This window comes from Candoia aspera, chromosome 5 (assembly GCF_035149785.1).
Source record: "Candoia aspera isolate rCanAsp1 chromosome 5, rCanAsp1.hap2, whole genome shotgun sequence".
Classification (NCBI taxonomy): domain Eukaryota; kingdom Metazoa; phylum Chordata; class Lepidosauria; order Squamata; family Boidae; genus Candoia; species Candoia aspera.
Genome location: NC_086157.1, coordinates 25,715,345 through 25,742,993, shown reverse-complemented (window position 1 = coordinate 25,742,993; position 27,649 = coordinate 25,715,345). Strand labels below are relative to the sequence as shown.

Here is a 27,649-nt window from a genome sequence, read left to right as displayed (position 1 = left end):
CGTGTAAAGTGTAAGTTTTCTACTTCTGAGCTATAGTCCCTCCCCAATGCTCTAGCTTCTCTTGGAGGAGTGTTCAAAACAATTGCACTGAACTAGGACACAATTACATGATTCAACCTTTTGAAGATGGTAACATTTCATGACACTAATTTCCAACTTGCCCTCTACATTAAATATCTCCTGCCTCTGGAAAGCAAGCAAGTCAGAAAAAGCAAATGGAGCCTTCTCTGTGAGATGGGAATTTCTGATGTGAGATTCATGGCTCATTAAAGATTTAGATTATATGAGGGCAGAGCTGATCAGGGAGGAAAGGGTGATAAAAGGGAGAAACCACCCTTCCTTCCCTCTCTCCTTTCTTCCCTATGGCTCACATCACTGCTTCTGCAAAAAGTATCAAGCCAGGTAGAATTAAGGAGAGGAGGATGCCTTGAGATTATCCATATCTTAAAATGAGATGTCTTTAGGAAAGACATTGAAGCTGTAGAAGGACTTCTCTGGAAAGAACCTCCTAGAATCAGATGTTTATCTTCTCTGTTATTGTAGAGTCCTTTCTGACATTATCTCAGCTTGTGAGTCATGCCAGTGTCATGCTTGGTCTCTCACAACCTGCATCAGACTGCCTTCCAGCTCTCTAATGGTTCCTATGACAATTCCTCCATAGAAGGCAGACAGAATAACATACAATTGTCCCATCTTCTTTTGTGAACTTGCTTTACTGGTGTTAAATATTTGATCTGAGAAAATTAATGACTGCCAACATTGAGATTTTGGAGAAAGTGATGCCTCTCCTTACTAGATTATGTGCATTATGCTACATGAATATCCAGACATACCAGAACTAGGAAATGATTGCTTATTCTATTAACAAAGATTGTGAGAATCAATATTATGAAGTTCTGTTGTCAGGAACAGAAATAAACTCTCCTATATGCCATATGGTTCCACTCATAAGGAAAAAAAAACAATTTAAATTAATTTGAATATACAGATAGATTTTCTGTAAACCCCAGTACTTTCAAACACTGTATTAGCCTTCTCAAATCAGATATTGTCCAGATACATTAATCTACATCATTTCCCATGTTTCACAGCTAGCACTGCCATTTGATGTTGCCCAATATATTTGGACAATGCAGTTTGGGAAAGAGAACCAGATTGTAGAGTTTGAGGGAGTACTTCTCTGATAATGACTCAGATGTTCTTCATCTCAGGATGATGTTCCCGGCTTAATTTTATAATACATCGTTTTTCACATCATTGTTTTTTAGTATTATGAGTTCATCTGATAAAAAAAGTAGAATGCAACCTTTCCAAGATAGAAATCATAGGAAACCCATTCCTAGAGGACTTTTCTGATTTAGCTGAGAAAAATCTGTTCAATCAGTTATTGATCTTCTCTGCAAAGACTTACTGAATATGATTAACTACTATGCCATAGAATTACTGACTAAAAGCTATCATCTTGGAAAGAAGGTGCAATGTGGTTTCAGAAGCCTCAAACCTTTCCCTTTCCAGCTGAGAAATTTTGGATGTGATAATAAGGACAATATTTGGACTAGGTTAAATTACCAGCCTACCTCTGGCCAGGTCATTATGATGTTCAGAAGTCCCAATCCCCAGTGCATGTCATGTGGTCATTTTACAAATCAGGCCTACGCTATGTTTTATTTCACTACTATGATTTAAATAAGTCAACTTTGAGAAAGTTTAATTCCATTTCTGAAATTCATGAATAATAGACTGACAGCTGTAAACATCTTACAGTATGTTCTGACAAAGAGTCATTTATTTTATGAACCGTAATGAAGTATGGCAATTTAAAAAATTTAAGAAGCACTGAGAATTCTCCAAACTTTTCACAATATGCAATCAGCAGTTTGTACATGTTCATCTAAGCGAGCTGAGTTACACACAGCAAACAGAAATGACTTGTCTCAGCATTCTTTGGGTTAGAAATACCCCATCAAACAAAGAAAAACTCTATCAAATGCAGTGAATATATGTTGAGCCAGAAGTCTCCTAATATAGGACCAGATAAAAATTTATGGTTATACTTCCAGATCTGTTCTTAAGCCCTTCATCTAAGTTTTAAAAGCTTCCTTGAACAAGCCTATACTTTCCAAATCACTTACAGTATTTGGATTTTTTGCAAAAAGCTGAATTCTGTGTAAGGTTGGAGATTTACTCTTTTACCTTTAAATCCACAAATGCAAGTGCGAACCAAAACAATGACAATTTTTTCTATCAATCTGCCCATCCTCTTTCTATACCACTCTTTTATATGTTGCTGTGAACATATACTGCAGGGACAGTATAAACTTGAAGGAGAACAGCTGCACAAACAGGAAGGGTCAGAGAGAGAGAGAGAGAGATAGGAATACCTCCTGGACAATTTGAAGCTAAAGAGCACGTCTCCAGTTTATAATCTGGTGATCTTAATTCCACAATAAAAGTATTTCAGGAATAATATTAAACTACTAAAGGAAATTATTGTAAAGGAAATTGTACAAAGCACAATGAAAATGAGACTAGGGTTTTTTTAAAGTCGCTTTGATTGAGATTCTATTATTTACCTGATGAAATTAATACCAAATGGCCAGAATGCCAAGGGAGCAGCAGAATTCTCTTTTGACTGTCACTACCAAGCAGCTGTACTAATCTCTTCACATTAGTTTCACCTGACTGCCTCTTTTAATGTAGGTACCAATTGCTCTGAAATCAACAGGGCAAATGCTTAAAACTCTGAAGGCCTGCTCTGAAATTTTATAACTTTCCAAACTCTCACCATTTCCAATTCCTATTTGCCAGAAAATGTGAGACAACCCCTTGGCTTACTTAAGAAACAAAGAAAAACCAAGTTATTTTGCATCAACATTGGTCACATTCTTTAACAATTAGATTAGATCAGCCCCCATCCAATTATGTTTTAGGAGAGCTGTAAAACATGGCTTTTTAAAGAGAGCTCTAAGAGGCAATCTAGTAGAACTTAGAATGCCACTCTGGATAGTGCTTGGATGCTTTTCTTGGTGGGGGCTTCTTAATCTCTTTCGTTGTTATTATTTTGTAATGTTGGTTCTCATTGTATTACACCATTTTATATTTTATCTCTTCTATTATAAGGAGTATAACCTGCTCAGATTCCTGCTGGATTGGGGAATATGTGCGCCCAGTAAATAAAAAATAATTATACTGCACCCAATTATTATTTTTAAAAATGCATTGCAATTACAGATGATATGGCAAAAAAAAAAAATACCAGGATTTTTATCTACATATGAATTCCGGTCCTTTTTTGTCAGTACAGAGAGCATTCTGCACTTAACTTAGAGATGTCCTCCTTCCAGAGTTGGTAGAAAGGGACTATCTCATTAGGGCCTCTCCATGGGAGGGGCTGACCCACTCCGCAGACTGGACTGCTTAGCTAAATGGCTCCTCGGTCTCCATTGTCTTGAACAGGATGAATTAATAATGTGTAAGACCAATATTGTCTACTAAAGTAAATTAAAGACATTAGGGAAAAGAGATAGTGGTAGGTGGCAGTACTGCAACTGAAACTCTCCCCATGACCCGAGTTCAATCCCAGAGGAAGCTGGATTCTCAGGTAGCCGGCTCAGGTCGACTCAGCCGTCCATCCTTCCAAGGTCAGTAAAATGAGTACCCAGCTTGCTGGGGAAGGGGATGACTGGGGAAGGCAATGGCAAACCACCCCGCTATAGTCTGCCAAGGAAACGTCACGAAAGCGGCATCCTCCCGAAGGGTCAGACATGACTCAGTGCTTGCACAGGGGACCTTTCACCTTTCACCAGCTTAACAACATTATACAACAGAGGGAAGAAACAAATCCTTTGGAGGCTTATTACTACTTACCCAAGTCCTGTGACAAGAAAAGGGGGAAAAATACCAGGTAACCCAAATGGCCTCCATACAAATCAGAAAGGGGCAATTCATGGGGAAGAGTCCCACTTTTCTTTATAGCCCAGAGGGCATGATATCTCAGGATATGTCAAAGCAAGCCCCAAAGGCCGTACTTCCCAGAATCAGCAAGGTCTACTCTGCCATTTCCTACCATATTTTACAACCAAAGACTACAGATACCAAATAAAAGTTTCCAATCTTAACAGTGTTAAGCAATCAATCTTTTGCATACATCCCTTGGGAGTTTATCATTTTGCACTATGGGAACAGTGAGAATATCCTACTTAAATTAAAGTGATTCTTTTAGCATTCAGTCCTTGGCAGATTTTACTCAATTACAAATATCCAGACAAACAGCAGAAAAATCATATCCCCCCTGGCCTGACAAGAACTGAGGATAAGAGAGTGGGCCCAGAAAGGAAATGGTTGCAAAGCCAAATATATACAGTAGGAAGGAGGAGTTCAGCAGGAAAAGAAGCAACACCAATTAAACCAAGTTATCCCTTTTATAGCTCTCTTGTCTTGCAATTATGTGGATTGGCAGGAAACAAGTCAGGGATATGCCAGGATACAGGATTGATAGAGCACCGCCCCCCCCGCCGCCCCCAAAATAAAGCACACTGAAATGAATAGGACATAAGTAATGAATATGGAATCGAACGGAAAGGAGTAAATTAATGCCAGTTTGCCTCTGGGAGCACACTGTCTAAACTAATTTCTGTTTCAGTATTTGAAAGCAACCTAATCCAGAATAGCATTTGTATTAGTGCTTCCAATTTCAGAGAATATAATTTACATCATCAACAGCAAGGAAATAATTATCAGTCCTGCTATAACTTCAAACTCACAGCAAATTAAGATTAAGATTGCTTGAACAGGAATGGAATCCAAGGGCACTTCAACACGGCCCTATTTTTGCCCCTCACGTCCTGCAAAGCATTTTAAAGTCGGTTGTACAAAAATGTTCGCTCCTGAAAACAGGCAGGGAATGCCATGAGCCACATAGTGTTTCTTCCAGCTGACTAAACAGGAGATGTAAAAATCATAATTCATTCAGTATCCATATTCTGAACTAAGATAGGTCCAGGAATAACAAAATACTATAACCTGCTTTCCATAGAGAAAAACATTTTTCCCTTCTGATTTAAGCTGTGCACATTTGTCTGGCCATTTCCAGAAAATCTATAGATTAAAGCTGCTTGGCTGTCAAGACGTAATTCTTCTGGCTTAAAAGTTGTGGTGATTGCCTGACACCATAGTTTGCAGCCAGGCACTTTCCCCAGCAGCTGCAGCCACAGATTTAGATTTCTATGTAGATGTGTGTAGAGGAAAGAATGCTTGAACCCAAAGTCTGGGAAGTGAGGCATGCTGCTTATATACGCATGGAAAAGCAAACTGGCCAATTTTATAGGAATTGTGAAATTCACTAGAACAGCCTTTCTCAACCTTTTTGCCCTGGAGGAACTCTTGAATAATGTTCACGGTACAGGAAACCCTTGAATACAAATTATATCATGGTACATTAGCATGATCAGTAGGTTGTAGATATGCTTATTTTTCTTTTCCAATCACTATATCTTACAGAACCCCCAGAGACCTCTCATGGAACCCCAGTTGAAAAAGGCTCTACTGGAAGTTGACTTGAAGGATTAGATCAGGCTTGCTGATGAAGTTGCCTGTGAATTCTATTACAGAAATCCAAATACAGATGGGGGGGAATCAGATAAGAGGTCTCTCAAGTCCCATGAAGGTGTGACTGAATAAGCTCATGTGGTTCCTTCCCAGCACAGATGACAGCCATTGCTCATCAGTTTTTGATTTATGCTGTATGCCACCCAGAGTCTTTCTGGAGTTGTCAGTCTCCCAAATTTGTCAAACAGACAAACAAACAGTATGCTGTCCAAATGCAGGCTGCATGCTATTGCTACCCTCAACTAATAAGGGAACGCAGTCATAGTTTGCAACAGGTCTGTAAATGCTATATTCTCTGGAAAGTTGAAACTGGAAGTGGCATGTGCCCTAGATTCGAAAACTTCCAGCAGCATCTGCTCAATTGTCCAGCAATCTGGTGTGTTGGGAGCAGATGCCAATGAGCAAGAAAAGCAGAGCTTTATATTTAAGCCCAAACCCAAGCATGATGTGCAAATTGGCCCAAGGTACTCCACAGAATTTAACAGAAGTCAACTAAAAAGATAAGACATTTAGACCATGTCAGGGTTATATTATTTACCCCAGTATAAATAACTATACATCAGACTCCCAAACAGTCAAGATTCTTCCAGTCAAAATGACCCCCATTTCCTGGTGAATGAATGAGAATTAAAATAAACCAGCATAAGGTTGGCTATGTATTGGTGCAATGTCAGGAAACTTAAATCTTACGAAAGCACTAAGCAATAGGAAATGGATGATTTGTGTATCTCCCCTCAACCACACGCATACTGTACACACTTAGCTGTGTCACATCATAAATAACTGCAGTTTATAAATCCAAGCCAGGTGGTCAAGAATTTACAGCTTAATCTTTTCAATTCTTTAGATGAGTTTATTTTATGTGATTTTTCTGCCCTGACATTTTAGGACCAGTCTGAACGAAGAGGCTTACTATTCAGACATTTAAAGCGTAGCACAATAGCAACACTGCATTAAAAATATATACTTTAGGAGTAACAGTAAAATCCATAAAAAGCTTGACAGAATAAAAAGGCCTTTAAAAAGTACCTAGAAGATAAGGCAATACCAGTTCTTACGAGAAGTGTGGATTGTGCATAGTTATATATAATTAAATCATAATTCTGAAAAATGTAATCATACGATCATGTTCTTTCCCTTTCTCTGCTCAGGTCATGTCTAATCTTTGCAGAAACTAAAAATGTTATTGCCACTGCAAATAAAACAACGTAATTAAGCTGTTCAGTTAATGTTGGGATACAAAGAACATAACATAATGTGTTTCTGAAGAGATACCTTTACAATGTATACCATCATCAAAACAGCTAGCTCACAGTATTTAACTAAATAGGTCTTTATAATGTACCAAAGGCCAGGCCAAAAAAAAAAAGATGAAAAGAAGTATATTCTGAAATGTCAGAACATTTGACAATCAGTGCTTTCATTAGGATGCTGTCTTTATAGAAAGTAGAGCAGTGTAGTGCTTCAGATTTGAAGGCAAAAAGGTTCTTTGGCGGGTACGAGGGTGCTCATGTAGCTCCTATCTGCAACCCCTTAAAGCAGCTGCATCTTTTCCCAGCATGTATGATCCTGCACACACCAAGGCACCTTCGTGCATTTGAATCCAAACAGCTGTACAGCCAAACTAGAAATCACAGGACTTCTGAAAGGAGGATCCACATTAAAAAGTAACAAATAATGTACAATCGTTAAATTAGAAAATTTTAGATTTTTTAAAAAATAAAAAATTAAAGTTAGAACATCTTATACAAAATGAAGTTTTGGAAGAATAATCCTAACCTATCTCTTCTCCTATATGCAGGTGACTAGACCCTCTTGCCTCTTATTCAGGTGCTTTAGAAGTTGTAGGGGTTATTGTTCTTTGAAGGAAAGGACAGGGAAGATGGCAAAGCAGGGCTTTGGGAAAAGATTTTAATCTCTTTGTCTCCTATATGCAAAGGACTGGCTTATTCCGCCTCCTAGAAAGATGTCTTTGAAGCTTCTGGGACCACTCTTGCCAGAAAGAACAGTTGGTAAAAAGTAAAGATGGGGCTTTGCTGAGAAAGGGTCAAGTTGTGAGTTTAGAGAAGAATTTTTCTCTCCCTTGTGCAAATGGACATCCTTTTCTTTCTCCTGCACAGATGTCCTGGTAGACACCAGGATCACTACAGTCTGAAATAACAGCTGAGAAATTGTCAAGATAGGGCCTGAGGAGCATGGCATAAATTTCTCCCTCATCTATATGCAAGCGAGCAGCTTATTCTGCCTCCTGCAGAGATGGTTTGGAAGACAGTGGGGTCTTTGTTGGCTACATAGCAAGAATGGAATTTAGGAGAAGAACGGGAACTTCACTGCTTCTGGAGAAATGGCTTAGAGGCGCTGAGATTAATGCTGTGAAAGCCTTGAAGGGGTGCTTTGACTAGATAATCTCACCAGAGCAGATTTGGAAACTGAAGTAGGGACCTGCTTTGAAACAGCAAATTCAATCAGATGCCTTTGAAGCAGTTCATAGATTTGATGGTTTTTCTTGTGTTCCTTGCTGGGATTATTACAGACAATATACAATGCTGCACCTTCACTTCCATGTATGGATTGGCGTGATGGGGTCTGACATGAGTAGCCAGCCAATGGCCAGCTTTTTTGACATGGGCAGCCATGAATTTTCACTTTGCCTCTGCTATAGTAATAGAGGGTTATATTCCTATGATGGCCTGTTAATGCAGCTGCTCCTTTCAGGCTCAAGCTTCTGCCCATGCTCTTGGTCATGTATTACATTTACATTCTGCATGATTTGGGTAGATTTAAGTCTTTTGAAAATGTGTGAATGGGTGCCAGATAAGAGGTGGAGTCCTAAGTGTTTACTGTTTTTAAGAATTGTGATGGCATAACTACAAGTTCTGCTTATTTTTTCTCTCTAGATGTTTTCAATGTAATTTACCTACCTCTGTGGCATTGTAGCTCACTATACTAACTTGTTTCAGCTGCCTCTACTAATTAACTAAGACAGAATATTGCCAGTAAGCCACAACTCCAGGAAAATTCAAGTCTTGCTGACACTGATAAATGAGTTTTTTTTCTAGGAGATGCCAAGTTTGCCAACTGGTTATGCTAATCCTGCTGGCATCTCAAAAGTCCTAGTGATTAGAGGCAACAAAGCTACACATCCACATAGAAACAAGTCAATGGTTCTTCTTCCAAATCCAGCCCAGAAGAGGCCAAATTTTGCCACTATACCCTATTCAGTCTAGCACCTAAGACAGTGATGTCCTACCCAAAAAATTGCCTTGCCAACCAGTTATGCCAACTCCCCCAGCATACAAAAAAAGCAACAAAGCAGTAATCAGTAGTCAGAAGCAGCGAAGTACAACACCACACAAGACAAACCAATTATTCTTCAGTGTAATTCAGAAAAGCAAGTGGAAAAGTAAAGAAAAGTTTTTGAAAAATTGTATTTTTAAACAGATACCTTCACTGGTTCAGCCAACGTTTCTATAGGCTATTTCCTAGACAATTTAGAGGCTGAATGATATAGTCATTTCTTCATCTTTGCTATCTCTGCCTTTAGAAAGCTACAGGGAGAACATCTTAAAATTATTGTGGGATATAGCTGAAGCTTGACAGAATTAATTTCCTTTAGACAATCTGCAATCCCTGCGATTTTCATTCTACTCTACCAAAATATGAAGTACCTTCAGGAGCTTCAGAAGTTTTCCCATTATAACTTATGGACTCATTTTTAATTGAATCTCAAATCTCAAAGCAGCTCATACTGGACTGATTTGCCCTCAAATCTCAAATCATAAACTCACAGCAAATCATATTCTATTTAAACCTTGAATCTGCAATCAAGTCAAATCAATTCTGATTTATACAGGCCTAGGACCTAAACATAATATTGGTCACTATCTCTCTAATGTGATCTCACCTCATCTGGGATAGAACTGTATTTTCTACTCATATGTATGTTGCTTTCTGCCCATCAATTTCTGTTGTGCTTTTAAGGAAAACATTAATATATTAACTTTAATGCTTATGACAGTGTCACTAGAATATATTTAAAGGGCTAAATTGCACATGACATCTCCAAGCTGCAGTCAAATATCTTTTGTCACCTTCACCGAAGGTGAAAAAAAGACCAGGAGAGAAATAATTAAGAATCAACCACCTCTGCTCTCCACTTCTGGACAGTGCTACACAGTGCAGCTGCTGTTGCTTTACTTTGGAAGAAGGTAACGTCAGAGAAAAGTATGTACCACTAAGGTCACTGAGAATTTGGAAATTACTATATAGCAGAGCTGAATTGCACAGACTTAATTAGGTATTCAATAAATCCTTAATCAATCTCCATGTTGAGTAATAAGGAGGAAAAATCTGCCAAAGGGAAAAAATACTTGCCAAATTTGTGCTTCTTCCTAGCACATTTACAACCTATCTGCTCAGAGTCTCTTCTGCATACTTCATAAGCATTTTCAACTAGGCATTGGACATAGACTGTAATCAGATAGACATACCTATCTCATTAAAACCACTGTAGCCCAGCTCCTGTCTGCTTAACCCCAGTTCTTCAAGGTCCAAACACTCAAATCCTGGTGGACACTGGTAGCCTTCTTCTGATGCTTTTGAACAATGTGTGTCTGGGATTGCCAAATTATTCCAGGTTATGTTTCTATTGGAATGACAAGGAAATCAGTTAGTCAAATTGAATACTACCTGGGTAAAGTATGCAATCTTTGTTCTTTCAGCAGTGTGAAAAGAGGGGGAAAGACTATCTGTTCAGCTTCCACTGTTATTTCCTTGTGTATCCAAATCATTGGCCCGCACAGAAACAGTGGACCTGTGTAAAAATTAGGTGACGGGGCATAAATGAGGAATAATGGATACCAACAGAGTTTTCAACTGAAGGGCTATCTGATACTACTCTGGCAAGATTAGCTTTGGGAACTGAGAACAATATGCACTCTATCAAATTCACACATCATCATATTTAAATGAAATAGTGGCTCAAGAGAATAGAAAAAGGATTTGAAATGATCAGAAGGATTTATTCCTCAGCAAATTGAGATTTACTATAGGGCAATCCACTGAAGGAGAGTGAGGAAAAAGAAAAACTATTAATATCAGTTAAGTATGCATTCAAATGCCAAAACAAAAGACAGAAAGGGACAAGTGATCTGCCTGAAAAGATACCGTCTATCTTTGAACTATTTATTTTGGAGTAATCCTATTTATTTCCCCTCTCCATTTGAGGAACTAAGAGCAATAGAACTAAAGAGTTAATCCACCTTAATTGGGAAAATAATGTTAGGCTGAGGAGGATTCACTCAAGGAAGGAGGAAGACTGTAGAATTAAAAGGGATTTTATAGGACTGGAGTGCCTTGACTATCATTTACTGTAATCCCATTTTTTGCTTAATATGTGGGTTGTAGAAAATAATATAGGCTTTGTTTTAAATACTTAAGGGCAAGAACAGCAGGTATGAAAACCAGTAGGAATTCTGGGAATTGCAGTTCCAGTGCTTCTGCAGGGCACCAAATTAGGGAAAGCTGGAATAGAGTGTTGGATTGAGACTGAAGAGGCCCCAATTCAAATTCAAATCCCCATTTGGCGATGAACTTCAAGGGCAGTCTTGGCATCATCATTCACTCCCAGTTTATTGTGAAAATAAAACAAAGGAAAAGAACCTAATATGCTCTCTTTAGCAAAATGCATACCATATTTTAATAGAAGGAAAAAAAAAGCTATCTTACTACCAAGTGAACATTATAGCTATAGCTACGATCCAGTCAGCACATGGGAGTTAATTTCCAGATAAATCATGGAATTGAAATTCTGTCTGTATGGATCTGACAAAGCAACTAATATCCAAAACCAGAACTCCAGCCTACTCTGGCATTAGCTATTGAAATACATTAAAGTATTATTTTTAAAAGTCTTTCTTCCTTAATGTGCAGTGCTCCTTCACAGAGGTAAAACAAACATGAAGAGGCAAGCAGCAAATAAAAATAAGTCATGGTGAAGTAGCCCTCAAAACAACAACAACAAAATGTTGTGTATTAGAAAGCGAGAGGGAGAGAAAGAGAGAGAGAGACACCAATATAATGCAGGCTGAAGAATAACTGCCTCAGAAGAAATATAGTTAGCCAAGTGATTACAGCAACAGGATGAGTATGAAGAGAGGCTGGCAAGAAAAGGATTGGGAATTCTGTCTAGGGAAAGGGGAGGGACCTGATAACAGCACTAAAATAAAATTAAGAGAAGCATTACAGAAAATGCAGCACTCGGCTGTATGTTTGCTTTTGAAAATCTTGTTAGTTATAAAACTCATAGTTAAACTAATGTAACCTATTTATGTATGTTTTAACATTGAACATCTCACTACTCCAAGTATCTGCTACACTTGGGAAATCCAAAGTATTTTTGCTGTAAGACTGCTGGTTCTACTTCCTTCAGGTCTGATCTCCGCATAAACAATTTGAGGCCCACAGAGCCAGCATCCAGATGACCTATTCAGACACAACTATTGAAAAAACTAAAGTAAGGATTGTGTGCGTGTGTGTCTGCTTATTGAACAATATTACTCACTTTAATGAACTAAATTTCATAGAAATGTGACAAAATTCCATCCATTACCACCACCACCTGCATAGATCAACTACGTGGTCTTCTGCCGCAGTGCGGCAGAAGACCACGTCGGCACTGCGACAAGCAACACAACATCAGACCGGGCCAGCGGCGTGGCAGGAGACTGGACTGGCACTGCAACACTGGGTGCAGTGGCAGACTGGGTCGGCAACGTGGTGGCAGACCAGGCCGGCACCGAACTGGGCCAACGGTGCAGCAGTGGACTGGGCTGGCAGTGTGGCAGACTCTGGAGGGCCTCACCCATGCGGGGAGCCTTGGCAGAGCAACCTGGGGTGGCGTCGGTTTGTGGGCCTGGGGCTTTTTGAGACTATCTTTTGACCCCTTGTTGGCCAACGATGCGAACCCGGGTGGTGCGGGCCTTGGAGAACCATGGTGAGACAGAGGGGATCTGGGCTGCGCCAGAGAAGAAGAAAGTGTCCAGTTGTTGGCCTTGGGGTGGCAGACCGTGTGGGTGAGGAGTGGGGAGTTTAATTAAAAAAAAAAATTACCCATCCCCCCCAACCACCCCTGAGGTGGCTGGAAGCTGTGAGGGCCCTCCAGAGTGAATCAGAGACTCTCCCCCAGGGTGAGAGACGAGAGGGGGAGTCTGGGAGTGTGTTTGTGTAAAAGGGCACTCACCCCCTGAATGAGAGACGGGGTGGGTGAAGAATGAATGTGTGCCCACTGTTGAGCAGTGAGAGAGTTTGGGGGGGGCATAGCAAATGGAGGGGTGAGGGTTGGGCTCTGATGGCCGAGAGCAGAAGCTGGTGCGCCGGAGGACCTACCATCACCCTGTGGGAGACTGACTGTAAATAAGGATGTATGAATGGATGGAGGGAGCCCTACTTAGAGCCAGAGACTCCCGAGGTCCAGGAGTGGGGGCTAATGGATCAGGCGTCATTGGGGGCTATATGGCGGGGCTCATTATTGAGGTGGTGATGGGTAGAGGACGTTAGGGCAGGAGCCGGAGGTCGGGCCATCTTTGGGGAAGATGCCCCCGGTGTTTGCTACCAGTGGAGTGTTCCAGCCCTCTGTGCTCAGACCCAGGCCCTGGTCAGCAGATCCATAGGGGCCCTGGTTTCTGGCTGCTCCTTTTTAATGCCAGGTCAGTTAATAACAAGGCCCCCCTCATATGTGACTTGATCACTGAGGAGGGGGCAGACCTGGCATGTATTACTGATACCTGGCTGGGCCCAGAAGGGGGGGTGCCCCTTTCAGAAATGTGCCCAGCTGGGTTTATGGTATGGCACCAGCCGAGATCCCAGGGCAAGGGAGGAGGGGTGGCTGTTGTCATCCGAGAGTCTCTTGTGGCCTTCAGGGGCCCTGCTCCACAAGTGGGTGGCTGTGAGACCCTGTTCTTCAAGTTGGGTTCCCGAGAACAATTGAGAGTGTTGCTGCTGTACCAACCTTCCTGCTGCGTGGCAACCTCCCTGCCTGAGCTGCTTGAGGCCGTCTCGGGGCTGGCAGTGGAGTTCCCCAGGCTCATGGTTCTGGGAGACTTCAACCTGCCATCCCTGGGGCGTGCCTCAGAGGCAGCTTGGGAGTTCATGGCTACCATGGCAGCCATGGGCCTGTCCAAGATAATTCGGGACCTGACTCGAGACAGTGGTCACACCCCAGACTTGATTTTCTTGTCAGAGCAGTGGCAATGTGATTTGAGGGGAGAGTTAGATCTATCCCCATTGTCATGGTCATATCATGCCCTAGTGGCCCTGAGATTCTCCTATGCCGCCCCCCTCCGCAAGGAGGCAGAACCCATTCAGTTGGTCCACCACTGGTGACTGATAGACCCAGACTGAATTCGACCAAACACAGGTAAAAGCTGCCATTAAGGCCTACCTTGTGGCGATAAAAGTGGCGAAACGTCAATATTTCTCTGCTCTTATTGCGTCTGCAGAATGCCGCCTGACGGCCCTGTTTAAAATCACTCAATCCCTTTTGGGGAAGGTGGGTTCAGTGACACACCTACAGGGCCATGCAGAGGAATTTGCTGAGCATCTGCAGGACAAAATCGCTCGGATCCGCTCCAAGTTGGACTCCAGGCGTGAGGCGTGGTCTGGAGAGATACCAGGGGAACAGGCTTACTCAGTTATCTGGGAGCAGTTTGATCCTGTTGGATCTGAGGAAGTGGACAGGATCCTACAGACAGTAAATGCCACCACATGCCATCTAGATCCGTGCCCCTCCTGGCTAGTAAAAGCAGGCCGGGAGGTGACATGTGGTTGGGTCCATGCGATGGTTAATACATCCTTGGGAAAGGGGGTGTTTCTGGCGGCCTTTAAAGAGGCGTTGGTACACCCCCTCCTCAAGAAGCCATCGCTGGGCCCTACTGTTCTGGACAATTTTCATCCAGTCTCCCACCTCCCCTTTCTGGGGAAGGTGGTTGAGAAAGTGGTGGCTTTGCAGCTCCAGAGGGTCCTGGAGGAAACGGATTATCTAGACCCCTTTCAGTCAGGTTTCAGGCCCGGTTATGGGATGGAAATGGCATTGTTGGCACTTATGGTTGATCTCTGGCGGGAGCAGGATGGAGGCAGTGCATCCATCCTAGCTCTCCTTGATCTCTCAGCGGCCTTCAATACCATTGACCATGGTATCCTTTTGGGGCGGCTCAGGGAGTTGGAGGTGGGTGGTGTAGTCTTACGCTGGTTGACCTCCTTCCTCCAGGGCCGATCCCAGTCGGTGTTGATAGGGGAGGAGAGATTGGCCTTGCGGCCCCTTCTTTGTGGGGTGCCACAGGGATCAGTACTCTCCCCTCTCCTTTTTAACATCTACATGAAACCGCTGGGTGAGATCATCCATCACCATGGGATGAGGTGATGATACTGATGATGCTCAATTGTACATCTCCATCCCAGGTGAAGTAGGTGATGCCGTGACCACCCTCTCCGAGTGTCTGGGGGATGTGGGGGCCTGGATGGGGAACAAAATGCTTCAACTGAACCCTGGTAAGACCGAGTGGCTGTGGGTTAATGGTTCTTCTGCATCTGGGATATTAACATCTCTGGTTCTGGATGGGGTTGCACTGCCCCAGAAAGACCCGGTGTGTAACTTAGGGGTCCTCCTGGACTCACGGCTCCTGCTCGAAGAGCAGGTGGCAGCCATGGCCAGGAGAGCCTTTGTGCAGCTACCTGCTGTGCACCAGTTACGTCCCTTCCTGGACCAGGAGGCCCTTCGAATGGTCACTCATGCCCTGGCCACCTCCCACATAGACTATTGCAATGTGCTCTACATGGGCTACCCTTGAAAAGTATCCGGAAGCTTCAGCTGGTCCAGAATGCAGCTGCGCGAGCTGTTTTTGGTGTCCCCAGAAGGGCACATGTAACACCGCTGCTGCGCGAGCTGCATTGGGTACCAGTTTGCTTCCAGGTCCAATTCAAGGTGTTGGTTATCACCTTTAAAGCCCTACATGGCATGGGGCCAGGTTACCTGAGGGACCGCCTCTTCCCCATTACATCAACCCATCCCACCCGATCGTGCAGAGATGGCATGCTATGGACCCCGTCTGTAAAAGAATTTCATCTGGCGGGGTCCAGGAAGCGGGCCTTCTCTGCAGTAGCTCCCGCCCTGTGGAACATGCTGCCCCCAGAGGTGAGATTGGCCCCATCGCTCCTGGCCTTTCGGCGGAGTCTGAAGACCTGGTTCTGCCGCCTCGCTTGGGGTGGAGAGGGGAATAGATCTACACGAGGATGGTTGTTATAGACCACTCCTCCCACACTTGGGCTGTTTTAGATTCTTTACCACTTGGATTCTTTATTTTTTACTTCTATTTATATTATTTTTTACTGTATTTTACTTTTTGTATTTATTGTGATGATTTTAATCGATTGTTGTAAACCACCCAGAGTCCTCCGACGGGAGATGGGCGGGGATAAATTAGATAAATAAATAAATAAACTAGAGACCACAAAACATGGCCAATATTTTGCATGGCTTAGTAGACAAGAAAATTCTTTGGCCTTATTTATTAGCAAGGAATCATTGCAGATTTAACTAAACTATGTGTGTTAATAGGCAAAGTTTTTTATTGCGAAATTGTTCTGCCATGTCCTTATGGGTCCTACTTTGAAAGGTAACAAAAGAAAGAAAGAAAGAAAGAAAGAGGATAAGTATCTCAGCAGCTGTGGCCATACAGTCGTACTGAATTTGGGAGGCGTACAAGGTGAAGAATAACTGACTTGGAGCAAAACTATAGAAGCTGAACCAAACTGTATGAACTTTCTTCCTCATTAGATATATATTACCCATTTATTCATTTAAGATAATGTATACACTATTTTATTAACAGTATATTTCAAGCAAATCTTTATTACAGTCTTCATAAGATACATTTCAGACTGTTTTTCAGCTTCAAACAATAAAGTATAATAAAATGCTGAAGAAAAACAGAGACCAAAAAGAAAGGAAGAATCCCATTTTCTATTAGTACTTAAAAACATAGTAAAGTACTAGCTGCATTTAACATGTAAGGTGTAATTAACCAAGGGGAAGAATATTGTTAATGTTTCTGTGCTAGCCCTTCCCAATTTAGCTCACCCCTTTCTCATTTTCATGCAAATTTTCTAGAAATTCCACCACAACACCTTCTCTCTGGCTACAACATGGTCTTAGATGAAATTATTCATGCAGAATACAGTTCCTAAGGGGCCTAGAAATCTAATAGCAACACTGTGAGACACTGTTGTGCATGCTTACAGCAATCTGACAGCCATGTTTCATGGGAAATTAGAACTTATTGTTCCCAAGTTCCCTGTTAGAAGACCATATAGCTCCCAAGAGTCCTTATAAACTGTATGTTGCTAAAGCACCAAATCTCACAGAAAGACTTTCACATTTCAAGGCCTCATCATCAAGACCAACATCAAATAGAAAACAGGACAAGGAACAATGCTCTAGCAAGAGATATAAAGAGAAACAAACAGAAAAATCCTGGTTAAGACTTACCCTGGCTTTGTATCATTTGTTACACAATGATACGTGAAAGGCCCAAACATCTGGACACCCAAAATCCCATATAGAAGCAGAAAGAACAGAAGGAAAATGGAAACACTCCAAATTTGTTCACCTGAACGCCTAGTTAAAAAGGAGGAGGAAAGGAAAGGAGAATGAAAGTGATATGCATTAAATGTATATGCAATAAGAAAAAAATGTATAGGACTCATAGGTTGCCATGGGGTTGCCAAGGTTTCAGGTCCATCAGAAAAGGCTTTGGAGGTGTCAATTTATCACCCCCTTTGTCACATGAGAATGAGAGAAATACATTTTTTTTCTTCCAATTACTGTACTGGATTCAGATGCCTAATTGCACTAGACTCTAATTCGAAACCATTTGTATACTGTCAGATGTGTATCTCCCTAACGTATTTTTACAATCTTAAGTATGTAAATAAAAAATGTGTGCGAGGAATTAGTAGTTATAACTGACCCTAAACTATGATATCTATAGAAAATCTATAGAACTGATGAAATACACTATGCTAAGAAACCAATCAGGCCTTTTGAAACCTTTAAAAATATTTGGTTTTCCTTCTCAGAGGAGGTAGAGGACTTGCACTGGTCTGGAACTTCCCCAATAATTCACGCTTTGATATTGCAAATATAAATAAAGCAAGCAAAGAGATATGGGATAATATGAAATTGAATGCAAGTCTCTCACTCCCAATACATTCTTATTCTGCTGTGCCTAAATTGACCAAAGCCACACTTTAAAATCAAAAATAAAGAACACACTTACTTTAAAATGTTGGTTATCCTGGTTCTTGGTAATTCAAAGCGGAAATAAATCCGGAATGCTCGAATCATAATAAGCGGTCGTGGGATCCTCAACATGCCCCAAGGAGACATTTGATCAACTATCTCAGCGATTTCAAACACCTAGGAAGAAAAGGAATGCCTTTTTCCTCTGATGTTTCCTGATCATGCCAGCCTTCTTGTGCTAATTTTAAATTATTATTTCTGCAAAACAGTATAATTTCCAATACTTCCATTGTCAACTTTATTTCAGCGGTTGTTAAATTGAGGATTTCCATGCTTCTTAACAAGATGCCTTTGCAACTGATTATCCTGAAGACTCAAACATCAGTTATCTTATTTGACAAAATGAAAGGTTTTTCTTTTTTTTAAAGGGGAATTAAGATATCTTGAATACATTGACCTAAAACAATTCCAGGTTGGTGTACTGGAGTAGTCGAATAGAAGGTACAGGATCTCTTTGCTGAAATGTGGTGCTCTAGACTAAATTGAAGAGGAACAGCTGTATGCAGAGAAAAAGCTGTGTTAAGCTGCCAGATCAAATAATGGTAACAGGCTGTGGTGCACACACCTAGGATCCAAACCTTTTTTTGAAGAGTGACAAGGGAATGAGTTGTTTAAATCTGGAATATTAAGTGTAATGCATAACACACACCAGTGCTGTTATCAGTACTTCTGATAGAAGCATTTTATTATATGTATACATTTATTATATATGGAGAGATCTTTTTTGAACTATGTAAGGTTTTGTTTGATAAGAATTTTTAATTTGAACACCTTATCCAAACTAACAGCAGAACTAAGCATATTTTTCTCCTTTAATTTTTACAGCCAGTTTGGCCTAGTGGTTAAGGTGCTGGGCTAGAAACCAGGAGACTGTGAGTTCTAGTCCTGCCTTAGGCATGAAAGCCGGTTGGGTGATCTTGGGCCAGTCACTCTCTCTCAGCCCAACTCACCTCACAGGGTTGTTGTTGTGGTGAAAATAGGAGGAGGAACGAGTATTAGGTATGTTTGCCGCCTTGAGTTATTTATAAAAAAAAATAATAATAAAGGCAGGATAAAAATAAAATAAATAAATAATTTTGGCCAGATATTGTCCAATCAAGAGTGCTCAGAAGTACATTTCTTTAATTGGTACATATCTCAAAATGTTAGGTAATTAATACTGATCTACTTTTAAAAAAAAGCATTGCATTTTAGTTTTGTAGTAGCTTGATTGCCCAACTGATTTCACCATAATAGGTTGCAGTACTGCAATGAAAAGAGATGGGGACTGAAAAGCATTGTTTGCCCCAGAGAGACCAGGGTGCAAAACGAAGTTGGCCTTTGCACAACTTCATGTGGTGTACCAGTTGCGCCTTCTCCTAGATCAGACGGCCCTTCAGATAGTCACTCATGCCGTGGGCACCTCACGGCTTGACTACTGCAAGATGCTCTACATGAGGTGCCCTTGAAGACCACCTGAAAGCTTCAACTGTTCCAGAACGCACTGGTGTGAGCAGTGATGGGCATGCTTTGGTATGCCCATGTAACGCCTCTGCTTTGTGAGCTACACTGGTTGCCAGTTTTCTTCTGGGTGTGATTCAAGGTGATAGTCGTGACCTATAAAGCCTGCCTAGCACAGGGCCTGTTTACTTGAGGGACTGCCTGCCTTCCATATCTGCCCAGCTGATTTGATCTTGCAGGGTTGGTGCACTCTGGGTTCCTTTGATTAAGCAATGCCAACTATCAGGACCCCAGAAGTGTGCTTTGTCTGTAGCAGCACCCGCCCTCGAAAATGTTCCCCCGAGATCTGGATGCCCCTCCTCGCTGTTGTTCAGAAGAGCAGTGAAGACCTGGCAAGGGAAAATAAGACCCTTCACTTCATTCTGTCACTCCTGTCATATTTTACCTTTTTTTCCCTTCCTTTTAACTGGATTTAATGTAATTTCTTTGTTTTGATTGTAGTGAACCACCCAGAGTCATAGGGAATTGGGCAGCATACAAGTTTAAAATAAATTTATTTTTAAAATAAATTATTTATTTAAAATAAATAAAAAATAAAACAGATCCTGTTAAGTACACTCTGTGGAATTCAATTACAAGTTTCAGATACATCTTGGGTTTGCTTAAGAAGGAGAACCAATTCGAGGGTTTTTAAATAAAGCTCAGTATTTGGGCAGAGGTGCCCTTATTGTAATGAAATATAATTACCTGTAAAACTAAGGACACCCAGAGACAAAAAACCATGAATCCATCAAACACGCACCAGCGGTCCTTCACATAGGAGCTATCTCCCTACGGAGAAAAATTAAATTGGATTATATTCTATGTTCATCGTGTTATTTTGTAATCATAATTAAACAAAAGCGATCAGACAGCATTTTAAAAACAATGTTTGCAATACAACAAAGCTGCAACATTTTTGCATTTGAAGTTTTATAGCAATAGTTGCTGATTCAAGACAATAACTTTCTCCAAAATGATGTCTTCAGATGTGCAGCACTATTTAATTCTGCAACTATTAATTCAATGGCTCTAGAAGGCAATACTAAATTAGACAAGGCTGCAATAAATGCTTTATTGAAAACAAAATGAAATGGGTTTAGCATCCTAGAAGAATCATTTGCTTACAATGAGTAACTTAGAAAATATCCTCTATTTACCCCATAGATGCTTTAGTCTGACAGCTGCTGAAAGCACCCTGCAACTATTTGGCAGAAATGTCAGTGCTGAGTATTTAAAAGCACCCCTTTTACTTCTGTAGAGAATAGTGTGAGTTTGTAAGCAACGCATCTGGAATAAGAGAAGTGAACTAGGTAAACTAGACAGAGGAAGAATGCTTTTCCCAAACATAATCCAGTACGCAAACTGCTTTGCACACAGTGCTCTCGTAACTTTATTTGCCAACTGTGGGTGTTTTTACACAATTCTCTCTTGTCTCATCATAACTTTTCCCTTTGGTTGAACCTGAGACATCAGGAATGTATTAGTTGCAAGCACTGTTTGCAGATGCATCTTGATCCTTTCGTCTTTTTGCTGACCAAGAAAAGGCTCTAATGATTTGCAGCTGTAGCAAAGAGGAAATTGATATGCTATGGAATTCTTTCTCAAGCATGTCTTTGAATGTACCTTTAAGCTAAGAATTTAAGCTCATTCATACGCTGCTCCACATGTCATTACAGTGAGTAAAACTATAACATGCAAAATTATTATACTAATGTCTACATTTGCATTAAATAAGGATATATAAATTCAGCCCAAGCTTTTCAGCATGCATCTGTATTTAATTCAAAAGTAGACACAGTTGAGAATTACTTCTGTACAGTATTATGTTTTGCAGACTTCTATTCAAAAAGATGCTAGAGTCAGGTAAGAATTAACATACTCCAGTATCCCTGGCAGCATTATTATCATAATATCTAATTACTGCTATTGGAGATGGAAACATAAGGCTTGTTGTTTACTGTGTGGATAGACCAAAAAAAAACTCAACTGCTTTCTTCTCCCCAAAGTGACAACTGCTGTGAAATTGCTAAGGAAGACATTATGTCTGTCGTCATTCTGTTAGCATGGTAAGCATGAGTTTAGATGTGACTAAGAAAAGAATCATTTGGGAGATTGCAAGAGACACACAGACGTGTCCACAACTGAATTATTGAAGGCTACATAGGCCAAAACAAAGTTCTTTAAATCTTAGTCTCCGTGGTCCAATTTACACGTAGCTAGAAGTTCAAGGCAAGAGAGAATGTCAGCCTATTTTCTTACGGAAATCTTAATACATGAAGTACGAGTTCTGCCAGGTTAAGAAAAAATCTGCCACATACTAAGGGCTCATCACATTTCAGCCTTTCCATTTTGTACAGATGATACATCTCAGCCACCTATCAAATCAGCTGAGAAAATACAGTGCTAAACTGGAAAGAAAATGAAGTCCTACATTGTTCTAAGGAACTTCAAGATGTAGAGGGTTTTATGTAGAAAATTTATGATTTATGAGAGGAATCTTCAGTATTTCACCAGATTTCTTGCCATGCTTGTCATCAGAGCATCTGACACCTCCAAAGATGTTCTGGTCAAAGCAGAACAATCTCCCACTTCTCTATGTTTTATGACTGAAATTTCTTCAGAGGACTCAAAATATTCCATGTTCTGCTGTCATTCCTCCTTCCAACCTTTTAATTCCTAATTAGGCACTTGTTTGTTTTATATATTTGTCGTGGATGCTATAATGAAAATATATAAATTGTAGTCTTCTTTGTAGCTGTGATTTGTTCTTCTTCACCTCTCCTCACACTTGGCTTTGCATAACAACAACAATAATAGCACCTTATTAATGTGTGCAGGGATGTCTGCAACAATCTTGACTACTGCTAATTTGAAAGTAAAGTTTTTATCACTTCTTTGGTTTTGATATTGTTAATGCTACTTATAAGCTATAAGTAGCATTAACATTAATAAATAGCATTAATATAAGTTAATGTAGCATTAATATAAGTCAATGCTACATATATATATATATATATCTGTGTGTGTGTGTATATGTGTATGTGTGTGTGTATAAATATATATATAAGTAGCATATGCCCTTACTCTCATCATCTTTCTAATATTAATTATTACTTGTAGCAATTTCCCTTATAACATGAAATGCTAAGGAACTGGGTGTCTGCCAAGGGCCAAAAGTATTATCTAAGTCTCTTTAAAAAATGAGAACTGAAATAGTGTTTTTGTGTTTAATAGAAGACTCATAGTCTTCCACATGCAATTTCAATTTCTAATTATTTATTTATGGTCCTGGACCAATAAATTACCATTGTAATAGAAATTATTCAACCCCCATTGCAAATCAGATTGATTGTCAAAATGTACAGACTTTCAGCTGCTTGCAATGAACAAATGAAACAAAAGCAATTGAAATAGCTCAGCACAACAAATGCTTCAAGTGGTCTCCCCAAAGTCAAAGTTATTTTCTTTCTTATATACAGTATATTTCCATGCCTTGTTTTTCTCTTTATTTTATTTAACACTGTTATGTTAGTTGTGCACTAATATTGTTGGTTTGTTGGAGATCACATTAAAAATAATGATTTGCAGAAAATGTCATTCAGAATTTAATAGTTTGAAGCGACAGAATATACACACTATAGCATCTGTTGTGAATGGCAAACTTATGTTTAAATATCCTGATTGCCTTAGCATAAACACAAGAAAGATTATGGTAGAGAAACCCATCCATTTAAATATGAATATGCTATTCACAATAAATGGCACATCTGTTCAGAGTACCACTAGATGCCAGCAAAGAGGCACAGAACCCCATCTCTTTGCTGCCATCTAATGTTCTGGACTTCTGCAGTCCAGATATGATAGTCCTGTATCTGTCCTGCAATTTAAACCTTGTGATCCCAATTAAACTAATTCTGGGCAATGAATACGGCCTCTGGCAAGCAGTGTGTAACCTTTCTTACATGTATTGAAAGATGCAGCCTCTAGTTCATTCCATTGAGGTAGGATAGGCAATGGATACAACGAGCAGGAGCCTAAGCTGCATGTTCAGTCCCTGATCTAAGCACATTAATTGAAATATCTGAAGAGAGCATCTGTGTGTGTGTGTGGGTATGTGTGTGTGTGTGTGTTTAATCCGTTTCTTGGAGACTGCTTGGACTAGTTCCTGAAGTTTTCTTGGCATGATTTTGGAACTGGTTTGCCTTTCCCTTTTTCCTAGAGCTGAGAGAAATTGACCAGCCCAAGGTCACCCAGCAGGCTTTGTACCCAAGTTAGGACTAGAACTCACGGTCTCCCAGTTTCTAGTCTGATGCCTTAACCACTACACCAAACTGTCTCTCTCTATATATTTATATACATAAGGACTTTTTCAGTTATCCACAAATACTTGCAGCTTGTCATGATGCTACTTCCTTCCCATATGCATATTTGTCATACAGACTTTGTATGCTGATAAAGAGCAGATAATGAAACTGTGCCTCCAGAGCTATTCTTTCTGTTATGTGGAGAGCTTTGGGGAAAATCATTTTTCTAATTTCATAGAAGATTTATTCCCTTACCAATGTCTTAAATAGAGTTGTGCTCTATTAATTTTATTCAATATCGGACATTTTGTTAGTATATATAAATAGGAGCAAGGAAAAAAAAAAACCCAGATACCTGATGGTTTGTTTTCCCTTTTGGGAACACTCTCCCCTTATTGGGAAGTAGGCCAACAACCATAATGTCAAATCCAGATGACTTGCCATACAACCAGAGACTAAAACAATTCCAGTTATAGATTTTATTTAACATTATATGATCCAGCTCTTTAAAGCAGTGTTTCTCAACCTCAGCAACTCCCCATGCTGGCTGGGGAATTCTGGGAGTTGAAGTCCATACATCTTAAAGTTGCTGAGGTTGAGAAACACTGCTTTAAAGCCTTTAATTGTCCAGTGTAATACCAATGAACCCATGGACAAGATCATTAAGAAAATGGCAGGTTCACACAACATTCTGGGACCTAATTTATTGGCTTTGGCTTAGTTTGGAAAACCTCTGCCTAACTAACAGAAGAAATAAGAAACAATCAAAGCAATTTCATACTGAAAGTCATGTCTTCTTTAATAAGTCAAGATAGAAATACAGTTGCTTCATTCTCCCTTTTGTGCAAGCAAGCAGAAGTTTCAGTAACTGTAGTTTGATATTTTGTCAAAACAAGTAAACTATGGTTAATGGCTCTGAATTAGCTTGGTTAGATCACACATTATAATGGGCCAGAAATTTTAATGATTTGCTAACAAGTTACAGTTATTTAGTTTACACATACTTAAGCCCAAAAGCTGCATTCAGACTACCCTAAACCAAACCAAGGAAATTATCTGATGGTTCAGCACAAGGTATGGAATCATGGTTTGAAGTTGGCTTAATATCCTTAATATTTCCTGGATGGAAAAAGTATAGTTTTGCGAAGGTTGTAGTCTCTAACCCAAAAAGATGATTTATGTCATATAAATCATATGATTTATGATTTAAACAGTTTTGTCGCTGTACATTAAGAATGGAAGACCTTTTTGAGTCTAGATCAGTGTTTTTCAACCTCAGCAACTTTAAGATGCATGGACCTCAGTTCCCAGAATTCCCCAGCCAGCATGCTGGGGAGTTGAAGTCCACACTTAGTAAATTTGCTGAGGTTGAAAAACACTGGTCTAGATGATGTTACTTCAGCAAAGGATCATTACCTTGTTGTGGTGCTGGAGCTTGAGCACCTCAATGATGCCATGAGCTAAACCGTGAAGGGCCAACCAAGATGGGAAGGTCATGACAGAGAGGTCAGACTAAATGCGATCCCTGGGGAAGGTAATGGCAACCCACCCCAGTATTCTTGCCATGAAAACTAAATGGATCAGTACAACTAGAGATATGTCGGTATACCATCGGAAGATGAGACCCCCAGGTCGGAAGATGGTCAAAATGCTACTGGGGAGGAACAGAGGATGAGTTCAACTAGCCCCAGATGTGATGACGCAGCTAGCTCAAAGCCAAAAGGACGGCTAGCGGCCGACGGTGCTGGTGGTGAACGGCGAATCCGATGTTCTAAGGATCAACACACCATTGGAACCTGGAATGTAAGATCTATGAGCCAGGGCAAATTGGATGTGGTTATTGGTGAGATGTCAAGATTAAAGATAGACATTTTGGGCGTCAGTGAACTGAAATGGACTGGAATGGGCCACTTCACATCAAATGACCACCAGATCTACTACTGTGGACAAGAGGACCACAGAAGAAATGGAGTAGCCTTCATAATTAACAGTAAAGTCGCTAAAGCAGTGCTTGGATACAATCCAAAAAACGATAGAATGAATGATCTCAATTTGAATTCAGGGCAAGCCATCTAACATCACAGTGATCCAAATATACGCCCCAACCACAGATGCTGAAGAAGCTGAAGTAGAGCAGTTCTGTGAGGATCTGCAGCACCTACTGGACAACACGCCTAAAAGAGAAGTTATTTTCATCACAGGAGACTGGAATGCTAAGGTGGGCAGTCAAATGACACCTGGAATTACAGGTAAGCATGGCCTGGGAGACAAAACAAAGCAGGACATAGGCTGATAGAATTTTGCCAAGACAACTCACTCTGCATAACAAACACTCTCTTCCAACAACCTAAGAGACAACACCGAAATCAGATTGACTACATCCTTTGCAGTGAAAGGTGGCGGACATCTGTACAGTCGGTAAAAACAAGACCTGGAGCTGACTGTAGTTCAGATCACGAACTTCTTCTTGCACAATTTAGGATCAGACTAAAGAGATTAGGGAAGACCCACAGATCAGCTAGATATGAGCTCACTAATATCCCTCAGGAATATGCAGTGGAGGTGAAGAATAGATTTAAGGGACTGGACTTAGTAGATAGGGTCCTGGAAGAACTACGGACAGAAGTTCACAACATTGTTCAGGAGGCGGCAACAAAATACATCCCAAAGAAAGAGAGAACCAAGAAGGCAAAATGGCTGTCTGCTGAGACACTAGAAGTAGCCCAAGAAAGAAGGAAAGCAAAAGGCAACAGTGATAGGGGGAGATATGCCCAATTAAATGCAAAATTCCAGAGGTTAGCCAGAAGAGATAAAGAATTATTTTTAAACAAGCAATGCGTGGAAGTGCAAGAAGACAATAGAATAGGAAGGACAAGAGACCTCTTCCAGAAAATTAGAAGCACCAGAGGTAAATTCCAGGCCAAAATGGGTATGATCCAAAACAAAGATGGCAAGGACCTAACAGAAGAAGAAGAGATCAAGAAAAGGTGGCAAGAATATACAGAAGACCTGTATAGGAAGGATAACAATATCGGGGACAGCTTTGATGGTGTGGTCAGTGAGCTAGAGCCAGACATCCTGAAGAGTGAGGTTGAGTGGGCCTTAAGAAGCATTGTTAATAACAAGGCAGCAGGAGACGACGGCATCCCAGCTGAACTGTTCAAAATCTTGCAAGGTGATGTTGTCAAGGTAATGCATGCTATATGCCAGCAAATTTGGAAAACACAAGAATGGCCATCGGACTGGAAAAAATCAACTTATATCCCCATACCAAAAAAGGGAAACACTAAAGAATGTTCAAACTATTGAACAGTGGCACTCATTTCACATGCCAGTAAGGTAATGCTCAAGATCCTGCAAGGTAGACTTCAGCAATTCATGGAGCGAGAATTGCCAGATGTACAAGCTGGGTTTAGAAAAGGCAGAGGAACTAGGGACCAAATTGCCAATATCTGCTGGATAATGGAAAAAGCCAGGGAGTTTCAGAAAAACATCTTTTTCTGTTTTATTGACTATTCTGAAGCCTTTGACTGTGTGGACCATAACAAATTGTGGCAAGTTCTTAGCGGTATGGGGATACCCAGTCATCTTGTATGCCTCCTAAAGAACCTGTATAACGACCAAGTAGCAACAGTAAGAACAGACCATGGAAGAACGGACTGGTTTAAGAGTGGGAAAGGAGTACGGCAGGGCTGTATACTCTCACCCTACCTATTCAACTTGTACGCAGAACACATCATGCGACATGCTGGGCTTGAGGAATCCAAGGCTGGAGTTAAAATCGCTGGAAGAAACATTAACAATCTCAGATATGCAGATGATACCACTTTGATGGCTGAAAGCGAAGAGGAACTGAGGAGCCTTATGATCAAGGTGAAAGAAGAAAGTGCAAAAGCTGGCT

The 27,649-nt window shown here is 40.6% G+C and overlaps 1 protein-coding gene across 3 annotated transcripts in view; it reads right to left on the bottom strand.

Moving 5' to 3' along the window:
* NALCN (sodium leak channel, non-selective) overlaps positions 1-27,649 on the bottom strand; it is a 223,252-nt gene that overhangs the window by 169,346 nt on the left and 26,257 nt on the right. For all 3 annotated transcript variants that reach the window (XM_063304799.1, XM_063304800.1, XM_063304801.1), the window contains exons 3-6: positions 20,150-20,233; positions 17,940-18,079; positions 17,150-17,278; positions 10,098-10,252 (exon numbers count right to left, since the gene is read on the bottom strand). In XM_063304799.1, coding sequence (XP_063160869.1) covers positions 10,098-10,252; positions 17,150-17,278; positions 17,940-18,079; positions 20,150-20,233 — 508 coding nt within the window. The remainder of the gene's footprint in view (positions 1-10,097; positions 10,253-17,149; positions 17,279-17,939; positions 18,080-20,149; positions 20,234-27,649) is intronic.